Source organism: Talpa europaea (assembly GCF_964194135.1).
Source record: "Talpa europaea genome assembly, chromosome: 15".
Lineage (NCBI taxonomy): Eukaryota > Metazoa > Chordata > Mammalia > Eulipotyphla > Talpidae > Talpa > Talpa europaea.
The window spans coordinates 36,731,512-36,748,575 of NC_140083.1; the positions used below are offsets into that span (position 1 = coordinate 36,731,512).

At 36.3% G+C, this 17,064-nt stretch overlaps 1 protein-coding gene across 1 annotated transcript in view; it reads right to left on the bottom strand.

Annotated features, from left to right (window-relative positions):
- Positions 1-1,956: 1,956 nt before the first annotated feature.
- CAND1 (cullin associated and neddylation dissociated 1) overlaps positions 1,957-17,064 on the bottom strand; it is a gene marked incomplete at both ends in the record, with an annotated part of 33,649 nt that continues 18,541 nt past the window's right edge. Inside the window, 9 exons of the mRNA XM_084254563.1 lie at positions 1,957-2,181; positions 2,809-2,916; positions 5,092-5,256; positions 5,341-5,510; positions 7,733-7,828; positions 8,530-10,023; positions 10,478-10,619; positions 12,566-12,858; positions 16,326-16,471. Coding sequence (XP_084110689.1) covers positions 1,957-2,181; positions 2,809-2,916; positions 5,092-5,256; positions 5,341-5,510; positions 7,733-7,828; positions 8,530-10,023; positions 10,478-10,619; positions 12,566-12,858; positions 16,326-16,471 — 2,839 coding nt within the window. The remainder of the gene's footprint in view (positions 2,182-2,808; positions 2,917-5,091; positions 5,257-5,340; positions 5,511-7,732; positions 7,829-8,529; positions 10,024-10,477; positions 10,620-12,565; positions 12,859-16,325; positions 16,472-17,064) is intronic.

The window sequence follows — 17,064 nt, forward strand, 5'->3', positions numbered from 1 at the left end:
TGCAAGGCTCAAAAGGAAAAAAATCGTGCATCTTGGAAGTTAAAAAAAAAAGAGGGAGAGGGAGGAGAAAAGAAAAATCCAATACATGAAAAGTATTTGGATTTAACTTTAGACAATTAACTAAGACATTCACACAACATATGCATGTCAGTCTCCTATTTGGTCCTAGAGCCTGCAGTATTGTAATTTATTGTGAAACCATGTAACCAAATACTTAAAATAGATCCACAACATCTATACCACGGTAATGCATAATACATAATATACTAACATCTCAAAATAAATTTCTATTACAATTTTATGCAAATTATGGTATAAGATTATCACCTGCCACATTCTGAAATGGCACCGACTTCATGTAACATTCCATGTCAATGTACTAGTCAAAGTCCTCACTGGTGATGTTTTATGCATTATCATCTGAACACTAGAAAATAAGCTGTTAATCTGATAACCACAGTATGTTAAAATGATTAAAATCACTGCATATTCAGATGGTTAAAGCAGGTAATACAGCAAGAAAAGTATTTCTAATTCACAGTTTCAAAAATAAAGGGTGCAGTTTTCAAATATCTGATTGCTTAAGATTGGTCACTCAATTTAACAACTGCCTCCTTCAGTACATGTAAACTATGTTTGCACAGCATTAGGAGATGTCTTTTATTTCAGAAGTTAGTTCTTACTGTTACAGGAGCACCACAAATTTGAAGAGGCTACAGTGTGAAATGAAATCACTGAAGGATATGTTAAATAAAATTTTTAACTATTATGTAAGGTACTGCAAAAACTTTTGCTTCCCCACAGCACAGACCCCTTAATCAGGAAATATAGTCAACACCTATCAAATACAGTATGTAAATTATCTCTACAAAAAAAGGAAAATCTAACTCAACTAAAGAAAAAAAAATTATTTTTATCTAACAAACCTGTGATAGCCGGCTTCAGAATTTTCCTAAAAATAAAATTCAAAAGCATACACAGTATTTGTATCCTTCCATAAGGAATGTAGAAATCCAAAAGGAATGAAAGAAAAATCTGGTTTTAGGAATTTCTAGATGGAAACACACGCACACAAATGGGTTAACTTAAAAAAAATTAAGTACTTAAATATTCAAAATTTAAATGTATACGAAAATTTATAATAGAAAAAAGTGGCAAATTGTTATGACTTGATTTGCTGAAAACATCTGCAAATTCACACTGGCGTTAATAAAACCAAAGTTTCAAAAATTTACTCCTCTCTCTCTCCAAATATGTTTTCTGTGCAAAAATAAATATCTGAAAATTGCACTAATACAATAATACTTATTTTTAACTTTTGTATTGTGAATAATCTGCACATGCTGCTTTACAGACAATACATATTTGTAAACTTGCTCATGCAAAATTAGTGTGCAGCAGGGACATCATTAATCCCCGTACTTAAAAAAATGACACTCATTTTTTAAATTGCCAAATCCTCTGAAATATAACAAATCTTACAGATAAATTCTTGTCTGCCAGCTAAAAATCAATTTATGTGGTTGAAACAAAGTTATACAAGATAAAGAAACATGGTTTTGTCTTGCAGAATTTTTGATTTTTAAATAAGACAATTTATAAAAGAAAGGAATTCATGGTCACAAAATTTTAACATTTTAATCCTAAACATTACAGGGCAAATAGATACTGGACCCTATTTCCATATTCCATAAAATCTAACTTTTAGTTCCCATTTTAAATGTTGCCCTAACCACTGAAACATTAGTGGTTTACAACCGCTGGATTATGGAAATACATATTTCTGAAATAAATGCTACAAAAACAACAATGGAAGAAAGCCAAACAGTCCCCATGAAGGAAAAAAAGTGGAACATTTTGAAGCTCTTAAACACTTCTCTCTCCATGTCTTATGATTAACTTGTCAATTCAGTGCATCATATGGTCAAAGAAATGGTCCCCATATTAAACAAACATCTAACTAGTGTCCATTGATTCCAAGTTAGTGGATGATGAATCTTTTTGGATACTTTCAAAGATGGCTGCCAGTTCAGGATTAGAACTGATCTGTGACTGGAATTCACTCATTAGTGGACTTTTCTCTGCTTCTGGAATGGTTAGCAGGGCTGCTACAGCTCTCATGGCTGATCGCTTTAATTCATCTTGTTTTTCAAACTCCTGTTTTACTGAGTTTGCCTTTACCTGTAACATGAATAAATGTGTGTATTAAACACTATAAAAGGCAGCTCTTACACGAACAAAACTCAAACACAGAAATTAAGGAAAATTAATTTCAGAGGTCCAAAGGCACATGAAACTTCATAGTATAAGCCTAACTGTGTTAAAGTTGACTCCTTTTTTTTTTAAAGGGGATATTTTACGCAAAACCACATTATAAATAAGAGCCATCATGGTGAAACTAGGTCCCAGAGTCTTACCTGTTTAAAGTAAGTTCTGCTTTGGCCTCCAATAAGAAACTACTCTACAAACAGATAACTGTGTGCCCTAATTACTTTTGTAGCACCTTCTGAATCTATGAAACCTATGACTTTCCACCTACCTATTCCACCAGAATTAAACAGTTCCAGTTCCTCTTTGGGGCATTATTACACTTTACCCCCATCGATAGCATTACTTCAAAACAAAACAAAAAAAGACCAGCATTTAACAGTGCTAAGTTTTCTAAAACAATCCACACATCAACGGGTTAACTTTTAAAACCAACTGTTGCGTATGGTGCTTGCATGGCTAAACATTTGGAAAACTACAGAATTGACTAGTAATCCTGAATACACCAAGTTTGGCCTAAATTGATCTATCAATAATTACCTTGGTTGTACATGTGGCACGTAATGGCTCAACAAGTCGGTCCAATCTCTGCAGCACTGCACTTGGACAAAGGGTAGAGAGTCTCACCAACATTAAAAATGTTAGCATCTATTAGGAATGAAAAAAGACAAAATTTAGACTTTGCATTATTTTCTAAAAGAAAATTCCAAATCCTGACAAAGATTTAAAATGAAAATAACTAGCATGCACAATAAAGTTTCATTTTAATGTCATCTGTGACTTGGAATTACAGATTTGTCTTAAATTTATCTGAGGAATTTTAGTTTTAAGTACCAGTGAAAACTTACCTATAATGTGGTCCTAGAGTACAGAACCAGTGGCTCTCAATCTTAGCCACACATGAGAGCTGAGAACTTTGAAATATTCCTATTCCTCAATTCCATTAAAGACAGGATCCATGGATTCAGGTTTTTTTTTTTTTAAAAACTCATATGCAACAGAATTTAAAACATCACTAAACAGAAAAATAAATGAGGGCCTCTCTAGTGGCGCAAGGGGTTAAGCACTGCATTATGAAGCAATCCACAGCCTCTGCAATACGAATTTGATCCCCAGCCAGCCAGGGAGCAACCCACAAGGTGCAGACCTCTCCTGTCTCACCTGCTGCTCCCCTCAGCAGTGTATTTCAGTCAGTCTGCCTGTTCTATTCCCCACTCTGTCTCTGGTGAGTCCTCTCACCCCCTGCATCTCTGGCCTATATCCCAGCTCTTGTATGCATAAATAATCTTTAAAAAAAAAAAATTGGAGAAAAGCTTTTATAATCTAATTTCCACTGACTCAGCAGATTTTCCTTTAAAAAGACTTATTAATTACTCCATATAAAGTCCAGTAAGCCATATTCTTTTGGAAGATCCTGTTACTACTACTTTTGGGGGCCCTCTTCATTGAATGGAGAGTCAGGTTACTAAAACATATGGAAACATGAAAGTTGGAGTTCTGACAGAATGGCTGAATTACAGCCCAACTACTATTTGCCCTACTTGACAAAAAACCATGAATGAAAGAGGAGACAATGCAATTAATTTTTCGAGTCACCCTTTCATAATTCATATTTAAAACAGATATTAGTTTTCACGCAAGAGATGATGGGTTTGAATTTGGATGATGATGTAGTGATATCAGAAAAATTAAACTAATCTGAATAATTTTTTAAATGGAATATTTATGGACTGAGTAATGGGAAGTAAGAATATATCAATTTTACCATGAAATATACTCATTCTTTTTATCTTAAACAATTTGTATGATAATTTTTTTAAGAAGATTTATTTTTATACAAGAGCTGGGTGGAGTACAGGCCAGAGGTGCGGGAGGGTGAGAGGATTCACCAGAGACAGAGCGGGGAGCAGAACAGGCAGATGGCGGAAACACACTGCTGAGGGGAGCAGCAAGCACGACAGGAGAGGTCTGCCACGCCATGTCGGAATCTTCCTGGCCAACCGGAAATCGAACCAGCGCTGCAAAGACTTCTGACAGCTTCACAGTGCTGTGCTCAACACACTGCGCCACCGGGGAGGCCCCTTAAACAATTTGGAGCTAATTGTATTAGCCATAACAAAAATAAAGCAATACCATCCCCAAACATATAAAACAGACATGAACAAAGGAAAACACAGAACAGTTATAAGCAGAGTTCATTCTCTAAACCTAAAAAGTGGGATGATTTCTCTCTAGCTGCTTCTATACAGATTGCTTTGTATATCTGAAAACAATTCTTCCAATGTTATCCTTGGAATTAACAAAACTCTTGGTATTAAATTCAGTACACAGTATTTGAAAACAAAACTCCTTCATTCAGGTAAACAGTCATCATGCAGAACAACCCTAAAGACAGCCACAGAGAATTAGCCAAACCAATGACAGGAAACAAATAAAACCCTCTGTAGGTGGTAACGATAGTTAAGAAAAGCCAAAAGGATTATGGATTATACTTTGAACAGCAAATCTGTCTCAACTGTTTTCTTGGGGGGTAGGGGGAAGATCGACGGACTATTCACTAAGAGAGCTGGGGCAGAGAATTTCTTAGAATTTTTTATTGCATTAGGTTTTACTCCCTCCTTCAATGAAAAGGTTTCTGGATTTCTCCTGTATGTCACTGCATTTTAGCATTGTTTCATAATTATGTTTGCATATTAGTTTACAGAACACACTAAAATCAAGACAAAGCAATTTCTCTCCCAAGAGCAAATACACAAGCACAAACTTCAAGTGTGATAATCATAGCAAAATTATCTTAACAGTCTACAGACACAAATCTCTTACCTTAATATCATAATGGTCCTTCAAACCATCTTCAACATGATTTAGAAATTCAAAGATATCTAGTCTATCAAGACAACTATCAAGAAGTGTGTACATACACTCAAAAGCTGCCTTTCTAATATCCAGGCCATCATCAACTGTATGCTTAAATGGACCCATTTCTACCTGTTCAAACAAAAGAATGTGTGGATATAGTTAAATAGTAAAAAGAAAAGTGCAGACAAAAACACTGTAATCTAAATAACTTACCTCTCTTATAAGCTCCTTTCTAACTTTTGTTTCATTGTAAAGATGTGGAAGAACAGTATCTAGAAGATCCCTTATTAATGATGGTTTATTATGTGCTGCTGAATTGAATGTGACCAAGGCTACCCTTCTTACATTCAAATCTGGATCTTCCAATGTTTTTAAGAAATCGCCTAAAAAATTATAAAAGAAGCAACAACAGTTACAGTATGTTTAAAATCTGTTTTTCTAAATTGACAATTATTTAAGGGAGATCACAGAACATTATGAAATACTAAGTGAACTTCATAGTTTCTGTGGTAGCACACATTGTCTAAATCTGAGTGGATTTAGTTGATACCCACCTCAGTACCTATAAAACAGGGTAAAGAGGGAGAGCCCCAAAAGTTCCCCAGTTCCTTTTATAGACACTTTTTAAAGAGTTAGGTTGCACAGAAAAGTCAGTCAGCAACAAAGACTAGTAACCTGAATAATGATCGTTAGTTCAAAATTAGTACTTGCACTAAAAGCAATGAAAAATTGAATTCAAAATAAGATAAAGTGAAGACAGCTCTACCACTTGATAAAATGTAACACTGTTAAATTACATTTATCAGAAGGCAAAGAGAAAAATATGCTTTCCATCCCCATTTACATTCCTATCATCAAGAAACACATAAATTGGTAAAAGGGTAAGAACACAAAAGGGGGGAACTAAATTTAAAACCTAACATTGGACAAATAGCTAAAGAAAGAATTTTGCTACTTTAACAACAAATATAAGTCTGGATATGCTTGCAAATATGTGGAAGAAATATACTTGAAACACAGATAGTAATCCAAATCACTCCACAACTGTATGAATTTTAACAAGTTAAATTTAGGCAAGCGACTCAATTTCCCAGCTTATGAGTATTATAAAATTTTTAGGGATACTGAACAGAATAAATAGCATGTGTATTACTAAACAGTGCCCAATATATACCTGGTATTCATATGGAGCTACTATTTATTCAACATTATACAACTGCAACCTTACCTGCAGCAATCTCAGAATACACAGGGAAAAAGAAGTGTCAGAAGGACTTGAATGTATTACAACAGCCATTTAAAAAATGGGAGGAAATAAATACTTTAAATATTGCAGGTGAGTTAATCATGACTGACCACCCAAGAAAGTTCCTGTACTGAATTAAAAAAAAAGTAAACCTCTGTTTGCTTAGAATCAGTAAAATGGTAAATTAGATTAGAATAAACTATGTCTCTGCTTTCAAAATAAATATGCATGTTCCAAAATATTGCTGGTATTATGGATAAATGGTAATATAAACTAGGATCAGTGGCACCCATTTCCTTGGCCTAAGAATTTCAATTTTCGAGAAGCTTCCTAGGTTGTTCTAATGTTTATATATTCACAAAATAGCAAACAATGTCACAATTCAGTGAGACTAGAATAATCTCACTGACTTAGCTATACCAGTGATACACATTGGTAGACTGCAATCAACCTGGACGGTCTATTGTCAGAATGTACATGTCTCTTCTTTTGTTCTATTGTGTATACCAGGAACACAAATAAACACTAAAACAAAAAAACAGGGTGGTAAACAGAGACAATAATCTCTCAACGAAGACTATTTCTAGTTCTGAACAATAGTACCCATCAATGCCCATGTCCTCGATAAATCCATTCTAAGTTCCTTTAAACTGTATTTTTTCCCTTTCTGGCCCACTGCAGAATGGCATGAAACTGCAAAGCTTCTTTGCAATATCCCTCTATCTTCTCTGCTGGCATTTCCATTCTTATGTTGTGAAGAATGCACCAAACTGAGTTCTGCGGGTTTTTAGTTACTACTAACTCTAGGAAACACTAATGATGAAAACAAAGGAAAGCAATAAAATCAAGAAAGTTAATCCGAAAAGCTGGATATTTCCTTTCTGGTTCTGAAAATTAGCTCTAACCAACTTTTTTCAATTCTTAAGCTTGTTTCCATCTTACATATGGAAGTCCACTAATCTCTTGGGAACTGAAGAGTTACAAGTAGTAACAGAAATTGAGGCCCTAACAACACAAACAAGACTCACTTATATCTGGGTGGAAACTTCAGAGTGGTCAAATAGATCAAATACTCCCTTATCTACTACTTATTTTAGGTCATCCTCAAAATAAGATTAAGAAATATTCAGCTGACTCTAAAGATAACTTAGTGTATTTATTAATTTCATTTCATTGTAAAATTTTCTGGTAACATTTTCAAACTAAGTGATGATTAAATGTAAGATAAAAGCTTAATTATCATTTTAATGAAACAATTACCAGACCTTAAGAGCATTTTAATTCCTGGTTGATATATTTACTGAAATTAGTTTTTTTAAACCATTAACTATTAAATAGTTAATTAGTATTTCCACTTACCTATGCAGTTCTTTAATAATGGATCAATAGGTTGTGGATGATCAGAAATAGTAAACTTCACAGCTGTAACCACTGAGCTTCGGGCATATGATGAGCCTAATTAAAAATAAATTATAAGTCTATTGGGTATATAAGCCCACTAAAATCCACCAACACCTTTATCTTTTTCAAACTACTTCAAATAATACTAATGTCCTCGATTCCTTAAAATTCTCCTTGATCAAGAGGGGTATCTCTTATTGCTCTCAGGTTACTAATGGAGCGACGTTTACTAACCTCATGAAACATAATCCCATTAGATTTCATAAGAAATAATTTCTTATGGGAAGAAGAAACTAGGAAAGCAGTAGTGGAAGAGGTAGTCTTCACAAAAAGGTACTGGTTAAATCCATAAAAAATGTTAATAACCAATAAATTGCTTATTAAAAAATAGCTATTATTACCTTCTACTTGATCTACAAGATGACACTGGAAAATCTAAAACCCCAGGAGTTTTCATTTGAACTTTAAGTTCACCAATTTTAGTATTACAATTAGTACTAACAAGCTACTTAGGATTAATTTAGAGACAACTGTTTCGCATTTTAAGATCAAAGAGTCAACATTAAAATATAGTAACACTAGTAACTAGAACTTAACTATTACGTAATTACTCCTTATACTTTTAAATATGTCATCTGACAGTTCATATTCTAACAAGGCAATGGCTTCTCCATGTAACAAGATACGGAAATATTTTAAGTTCATTAGGCATCTTTCAAGAGAAACAACTGCTTAAGAAAAATCAAGGTACCCACCTGATATCAAGTACCCCTTAAGCCGTGGAAGGAGAGTTTCTGGATCAATTAGGGTGAGTTTACCTAGACACTCAGCAACAACATTTCTCGTTCCTTCTTCAGCACACTCACAGTGCTTTAGCAATAAGGCCCAGATGTTTTCGACATATGGTTTAAGGCCCACCACTGATGCAGAGCTAATAATTTCCTTCAAGGAATGCAGCAGAAGGTACTGCCTTTTGGGCTGACTGGTTATCTCTTGTAAGACAAATGGCAGATATTCAGGAAGGTTGCCCACACTAATGCTGCCTAATGCATAGGATGCGGCTGACTTGACTTCTTCACTAGGAGATGAGAAAGCTTCTAATATTACAGATTTTAGTTCCAGCTGCCCGCTCAAGTCAATATGATGCCCAACTTCTCCAAGAGAGAGTAAGGCTAAGAGACGAATGGAATCTGTAGACCTGGAGTTCTTGACATCTTGAATAAATTGACCTACTACAGCTGGGCCTTCTTTAGGGCATGCTCGAGTAAGGGCAGCTACACATTTGGCAATGGAATAATAAGACTGCTTGTGAGTAAGAGCTGTGCTCTGAGAATAAACTGGACCGGTTAGCATGCGTAACAAATCCATGTATCCTAGATTGTTTGTTCCAGTGACAACCAGAGCTTGGAAAAAGTCTAGCATGGCGCTAAGAGCTCCCCCCTGCAACAAGGGTGATCTCACAAGTCCAATAAGTTCATTGAGAATGGATCCACTTATCTTTGAAAGGGAGGAGGGATAAACTTTTGCCAGTGTGGTGAGAAAACTGATAGCCATCTGAGAAACATGCATATCACTTTCGCTGATAAGGGGTGGGAGCTCATCTAAAACTGCATCAATCATGGCAGCTGTCAAGCTGTCACTGTAGTTTTTAATTAGAATATCTAGGGCAGAAAGTGTGCCCAGTTTCAAAGCTCTCTGGTTTTTCCTGAGAAATGAAGCAAGGATAGGAACCCCCTCTCCCAGGACAGGCCTCAAATCTATCTTCAGAGGCGACCCAGCAATCAGTGTCAATGCCTTCACTGTAGTTAACCGGGTAATTTCATTCTTTAGTCTCTCCAAGAAAATCTGAAGTGTATTAGGCAAGTCTGAACCCAAATTGTCTCCAAGGTTGCAAATTATCTGTCCCATACAAGAAATAGCTCTTTCCTTGACTTCCTGATCAATGTCAGCTGCTTTTAACCTCTTAATGGTACAGGTAAATAAATCTTTGATGTAAGGAGTTGCATCAAACGAGGAAGGCTGATCTAAAGGACGAATTACTTTGACAAGTTGTTGAGTAACAAGAAGTGCTTCAGATGTAATCTTGTAAAAAGGGTCTCCAACACAAGCCACCACAGGAGGTACCAAAGCCTGAACGTGAGGATGGAAGACTTGAGGAGAGTGGTTACAGAGGATTACATATAAACACGACAAAGCATCAATCTTCAAATTCGAAGAGCTTGACTTATCATTCAGTGAGAAAATGATTCCTAAAAAGCCAACCAAAAATATCCATTAATTTTTATAATGTTTTTATGAAAAAATTAGAAACTAGCCCCCTAAAATATTGCCATTTTCCATTTTATCACATCATCTCTAAATTAGCAGAAATTGCACAATCTATAGTATTAGAGCTAAAAATTTTAGGAGATATTTTGAAGTTTTTACTTTGCAAACCTCTAACTTTAGGTTTTCAATGTTTTCTTTTTTTTTTTATTTAAAGAGCAGGTTTATTAGAGAAGGGATAGGAAAGTAAAAGACACTTGCACAGACACAAGCGGGCAGGAAGAGATACATAATTTTTTTTTCTATAAAAAATTAGTTTTTGTGCAAATTAGGCAGTCAGAAATGTTCCTTTTGAAGGAAACAATTGTTTGACCTTATCTAAATTTTAATAAAATCTATACTAAGCCCTTAAAGTGATTAACTCTTTTTTTTCCATACCTGGTACAAGTACAGGAATGTGTTGCGTCAGGGCCCCGGGTAATACATTTACCAATTCAGTTAACATGTTAAAACAACACTGCCGGGTCTTCACACTTTTTTCTTTCATCTGTTTGTGCAGAGCTTTAACAATGTTGGGAACCTGTAATTATCACACACTCATTAGCTGGTTCAGCTATTGGTACCTCTTTTTTTTTATTTAAATTTTTTTTAGATTTATTTTTTTATTTATACAAGCACTGGGTACAGTCAGAAGCGCGGGAGGGTGAGAGAATTCACCAGAGCCAGAACGGGGAGCAGAGCAGGCAGAAGGACCGAAGTACGCTGCTGAGGGGAGCAGTGGTCAGCAGGAGAGGTCTGAGCGCCATGTGGGCCCCTCCTCCGGTGGCTGGGGAGCAGCAGGGGATCGAACCAGCCCTGCAGAGGCTGCAGGCAGCTTCGCAACCCAGCGCTCAACAGCTGCACCACTGGGGAGGCCTATTGGTACTTCTTAACACAAATTATAGAAGACAAGGAGAAATGGAAGAACTCATCTTTTTTTAATTAAATTTTAGTTCTGCTAACTGCTAAACAAGATTGTTAGATACAAACTTTGCTGCATCTATTATATATGTTCTCCTATAACAGAGAAAAGTTACTACTAGATTTTTACAGAGCAGAGCAACAAAGATATCCTTGATTTTAAATTATGAAATATATAGGCTAAATAGAAATCTAGCCAAATAATTTTTAAACAAAATTTTAAGAGCACGAATTATAAATAGTATTTTAAAAAGCACAAATAAGAACAAAAGAAAATTATGGAAAACTATTTAATAGATCTTTATTAGTTTACTGTTACAATGGAATCAATTTCACTTCAAATGTAGCTACCAGCAGAAGGGCCATTAGTCAAGACATTTGTCCTAATCTTTCCAATGTGTCATTAATAAGTAAAACCTACAAACTATTTACTAATAAATCTTATGGGTACCAGAATATAGACACATGCTATGTCAAATAATTTTAAGAACCAGAGATAGACGACATCTGACATCTAATCTCCACAGCATCATTAGCATTCCCTGTAATTTTACCCGACCTATCTGCACTTATTTACATGCTTATGTCTACCATACATTGATCTCATTTCATTCTACAATTAATCTTCAAAGTTCACCTTTATGAATAAATTTACCCTAAGTTTTAAAATTCACCCTACTTAAATACAAGATATATGTGGCATATACACCCCCCTCCCTTGGTTTAGCCCCTTACAACATCTGTCTTGGAAGCTATAAAAAAATATGTACACCAGAGATGCCTTAAGGTTTACATATAAGATAGGAAAAAGCCTAGCAAATACCAAACATTCAATAAATAAAAATAAAGTTCAGAATATTAGAAAATATGCGCTAAGGTGAGAAATATGTATTTGATTTATAAGAGTAGGTATTTGTAAGCATTTACTATGAGGTAGGCACTATATTAAATGCTCACAAAGATCTTCTCATTTCTCACTCTTTTGAACAAGCAGGTCTAAATGAACCCTTATTAAAGGTGAAAAAAAAATCTGATTCCACAGTTCAGACATCGCCATTAATATAAAAAACAAAGATTATAGGGCCTCCCCTGGTGGCGCAGCGGTTGAGTGCTGGGCTGCTGCGCAGCTGCCCACAGCCCTCTGCAGCGCCGGTTCAATCCCCCACCACCTGCAAGGGCCCAAATGGCGCAACAGACTTCTGCTGCGCCCGCTGCTCCCCTCACCAGTGTATTTCGTCAGTCTGCCTGTTCTGTTCCCCTCCTGGCTCTGGTGAATTCTCTCCCCATCCTGTGCTTGACTGTACCCAGTGCTTGTATAAATAAATAATTCTTAAAAAAATACATTAAAAAAAACGAAGATTATAATGTTATTTCTGTTAAATCAAGAATATCAAATAGAATAAAAAATTTACAAGTAACATAATACGACCAGACATTAACTATACAAACATATCCCAGAACTTTGCTTCTCTAAAGATGTTCTTAAACTCACATTGCCATAGAAAAACAATTTTTAAAAAATCACCCTTACCATCATGACTTTTGAAGCCATATTTTCAAACTAACCTGACTCTGAAGCATTGTTAAAGGAGTTTCTCCCTGTTCCATTGCATCAGGGTCACAGAGCCAACTTTGCACAGGACGAGTTTGCTTCAAAAGAGAAAGGTATGCATGAAAAACATCTGCCTTTACGTTCTCTTCACGCTCTTTAAATCTGGATATCAGTGCAGGAGAGACGGTCTTGTAGAATTCTGGAAGCATTTCATGCCTTGTGCTAACTACAGCATCCAAGCACTTAGCAGCTGCACGTCTCACTTTCCAACTCATGTCATCATCGTCACTGTATTCATCATCACTCCCTAAAAAGAAGTTTCAATGTTACGAGGTTATTAATCAAAAGCTTATTATTTATTATAGAACATGAACTGATTTTCATAACTAAGACAGTTCTTTAACTTTTCACTAACATACACAGCAACAAAAAAATCTAGAAACTAGAACTCAGATGCAAGGTTTACTTACATCCATGTAACAGAGAACATGACCTCTACATTCCTGTATGTCCTTCTAACACCATAAAGCTGAATCAATTGGGTAACATGAAGTTAGGGGGATCCAAATATATCAGCAGCTCTCAGGGGAGTCTATAATTACTTTGAAAATAACTGTTATTCTTAGATAGCAAAGACTGGCCCTGATAAGATTTTTTTTTTTTTTTTTTTTTTTTTGTGGGACCCTCACCGGCGGCCAGGGAACAAATCGGCACTGCAGAGGCTGCGGGCAGCCTCACAGCCCAGCGCTCAACCGCTGCGCCACCAGGGGAGGCCCCCTGATAAGATTCTTGAATGAGAGAAAAAAGATTCCATCAATTAATTGGCTTATCTTCCAATTAGCTAGATAGCATTGAATGTATCCAAGCACTTAGCATCTTAGAAATTAAGGCTTACTTAATTTCACCTAAGCACATTATAGGAAAACCCAACCAAATACTGCTAATCTTAAGCATTTGATTTTTTTTTCACCAATACCTATTTAAATAAAAATTAGAAAGTACTATGAAAGCAGATGAATGATTTTTGCCATAGCACTCCAACTATGGAATTTACCTCCATTAAAAAATTAATTTTAGTAAAAAAAAGGTTATAAAACATTAACAAATGTCCTACTAACTGAAATTGTAGACTTTAAGGTACAGTAACTTTATGATAGAAAGATATTTATCACATACAATCCATACAAGTAATCAAGCAGATGAAGAACTTGGGTTTGTTATACAGCCTAGTATTCAGCACACTAAAAACCAATGATCAAAACCTGGCACATATACCTGCTACTGCTCCTTTCAAAGGATATTTCTATTATAAAAGCTAGGATTTTCGGGCCTCCCTGGTGGCGCAAGGGGTTAAGCACCGCACTATGAAGCAATCTGCAGCCTCTGCAGCATGAGTTCAATCCCCTGCCAGGGAGAAACTCGTATGGCGCAGCAGACCTCTCCTGTCTCGCCCACTGCTCCCTTCAGCAGTGTATTTCGTCAGTCTGTCTGTTCTGTTCCCTATTCTGCCTCTTGTGAATCCTCTCATCCCCACACCTCTGGCCTGTGCCCCAGCTCTTGTATGCATAGATGAATAAATCTTTCAAAAAAATAAATAAAGCTAGGATTTTCTGCCATTCATACAACACAATGAGTGCCTACTGCATGTCAAGCACCATCCTAAGCAGAAGAAAATTATTACACCATGTCAGAAGGTGATACAGTGTAACGAGGACAAATATGCTGAAAAAGGAGGGCCTTCCTTGGCCCAGGCGGTTGAGCACAGCACTGTGAAGCTGTCTGCAGCTTCTGTAGCGCTGCTTTGATCCCGGCCCGGCCGGTGAGGGTCGCACATGGCGTGGTAGACCTCTCCTGTCTTGCCCGCTGCTCTCCTCAGCAGTGTATTTCATCAGTCTGCCTGTTCTGTTCCCCTCTTTCTCTGGTGAATCCTCTCACCCTCCCGCTCATCTGGCCTGTACCCCAGTTCTTGTATAAATAAATAAATACATCTTAAAAAAAAATGCTAAAAAAGGAGATAAGACTATGAAGTAAGGAGAAAGCCCCCTGAGATGGGAGCCTAAATGAGGTAGATGTATTAAGGGAAATAATCAGGTTATCCCAAAGATTTTGGCCTAAAAAGAATAGAGATGTCCCTCTGAGATAGAAAGGTTAAAGAAACAGGTCAAGCAGGGGATGGGGAATGGTCAGAGAGAAGACAGTTTAGACACAGAAGCAGTAAGTCAATTAAGTAGCTACACATATGAACCTGGAATTCATAGGAAAGATCTAGGTTAAAGATAAAATTTGTGTCTTTAGCTTACTGATATTAAAGCTAAGAGACTAGATGAGATCAAGAATATAACAGAAAAGTGCAAGAACTGAACACCATGGACTACTCCAAAACTTTGTAAGTTTGATAAGAAAAATCAGCGTGAAAACCGAGAAAGGGGAATTGCAAAGACAGTACTAAAACTAGGAGAGATTGGTATTCTGAAAGTTAAATAAACAAATGCTGCCGAGATCGAGTAACAGGCAAAGTCAAACCCCCGAGGTCACTGGTCATCTTGTCCTATTACTGGAAGACTGGACTCCAGACTAAGGGGAAGAAGGGAATTGGAAAGCATTCTTTTTTAATAGAGGCATGTTTTATTTATTTATTTTATTTGTTTGTTTTGTTTATACATGCACTGGGTACAGTCAGAAGTGCGGGAGGGTGAGAGAATTCACCAGAGCCAGAGCGGGGAGCAGAGCAGGCAGAAGGACCGAAGTACACTGCTGAGGGGAGCAGAGGGCGGCAGGAGAGGTCTGCGCACCATGTGGGATCTTCCTCCGGTGGCCGGGGAGCAGCCGGGGATCGAACCGGCGCCGCAGAGACCGCGGGCAGCTTCGCAACCCAGCGCTCAACCGCTGCGCCACCGGGGAGGCCCTGGAAAGCATTCTTTTGATAAGTTTTGTTGTAGAAGAAATTGGGCAGCAACCGTTAGCATCTATGGGGTGAAGACAAGTTTCTTGTGTGGCGTTCCTGCTTTGTTTTTGAAAGATGGATTAAATCACCAATGTTAGAACGTCGTTACATAAATTCATTCAAAAATCAAATAAAAAATTATAAAAAAACAGGAAATTTGCCAAACCACATACCTAACTTACCCATTTAAACATCTATGAGGATTCTTTTAATACTAGCAGAAGAAATAAAACATAAGCAGCTCCTACGTCCTTGATTTGTAGAGTGACATTCTGTTGCTCTGACTGATGACATCAGTCTTAGCAGCCTCAGAAATGTTTAGGTTATTCAAGAATGTGTAAATGGAACCTCAATAGTATTTTTTTCATTAAAGTAACAATGTATAAGTTGCTCTAACCCAAATCATTTTGAATATGCCTATCAACAAGGACAATTTTTAACATTCATTTCCCAATTTATAAAAATGCTTTATAAAATGTCTGAAGAAACAAAAATCATTTATAACAGCTAGGCAAGAGAAAAATACTAGCAATATTTTTTCTTTATATAAATAAAACAAAACTGGGGCACATTAATTTTTTTTACCTACTTTTTCATTCAACCTATTCACTAGTGTCTTTCGTATAACATGCATGATTTTTGAAAATGCTACAGAATGGTTCAATACATGAATGCCCATATTTAAACCATTTGCTATTGCTGAACAATGAGGTCATTTCCACTTTTCATGGCCAAAACAAACAGTACATTTGGGATAAGAATCTCCTCCATCTATAATATTGGGTCTTTCATGAAAATTTAATAAATTCCTTCTTTTTAATTTAAAATACCTTGGTCATCATCATCACCACCGTCTGCATCCATAGCATTCTCATCTTCATCTTCATCATCGTAATTATAATTTGGATCATAGGTAAGATATTTAAGACAAATATTTATAATGGTGGAAACATGCGGATATACTTCCTTCGGACATCTGAAGGAAAAAAACAAAAGCTGCCTTGAAAAACTGCACTTTTCTCATTTGCCATGTTTTGTTTCACCAGATTTTTCTCTTCCCTTTAACACAATAAAATGGTTCCCACCTTTTGGACATCAATGACACTTGATCCTTCTCACCGACTATGACTTACAATTCAAATTACACTTACTTAATTTTAAGACAAATTCCTTCCTGTCTCCCTATTTTTAACAGCTCTTAAATTAGGATAACTCTTGTAATAAACACAATGTCATACTTAATGTGGGCCAGTATCGAGAGAAATATGTACATTTCTGCTCTCAACATATGACTAAAAGAGCAATCCCAGGTGAATGTTATTTAACAACTAAAATTACTTGTGAAAATGCCAGTGTACGTACATTTCAAGTTTGGTCTTCTAGCCATCTGTTAAGAAGATGGAACATATCCAACCCAACAAAGGAGTAATCTGTTTCTCAATTAAAAGGACAAAAATGAATACCACAATCTTTGCTTTTTAACACGTTGATATGATTATAGAGTTACTTCTCAAAACCTAAGTGTCAGGGGACTATGGTAGATAGCTAGTTAAGTCTCAAGACACTGCT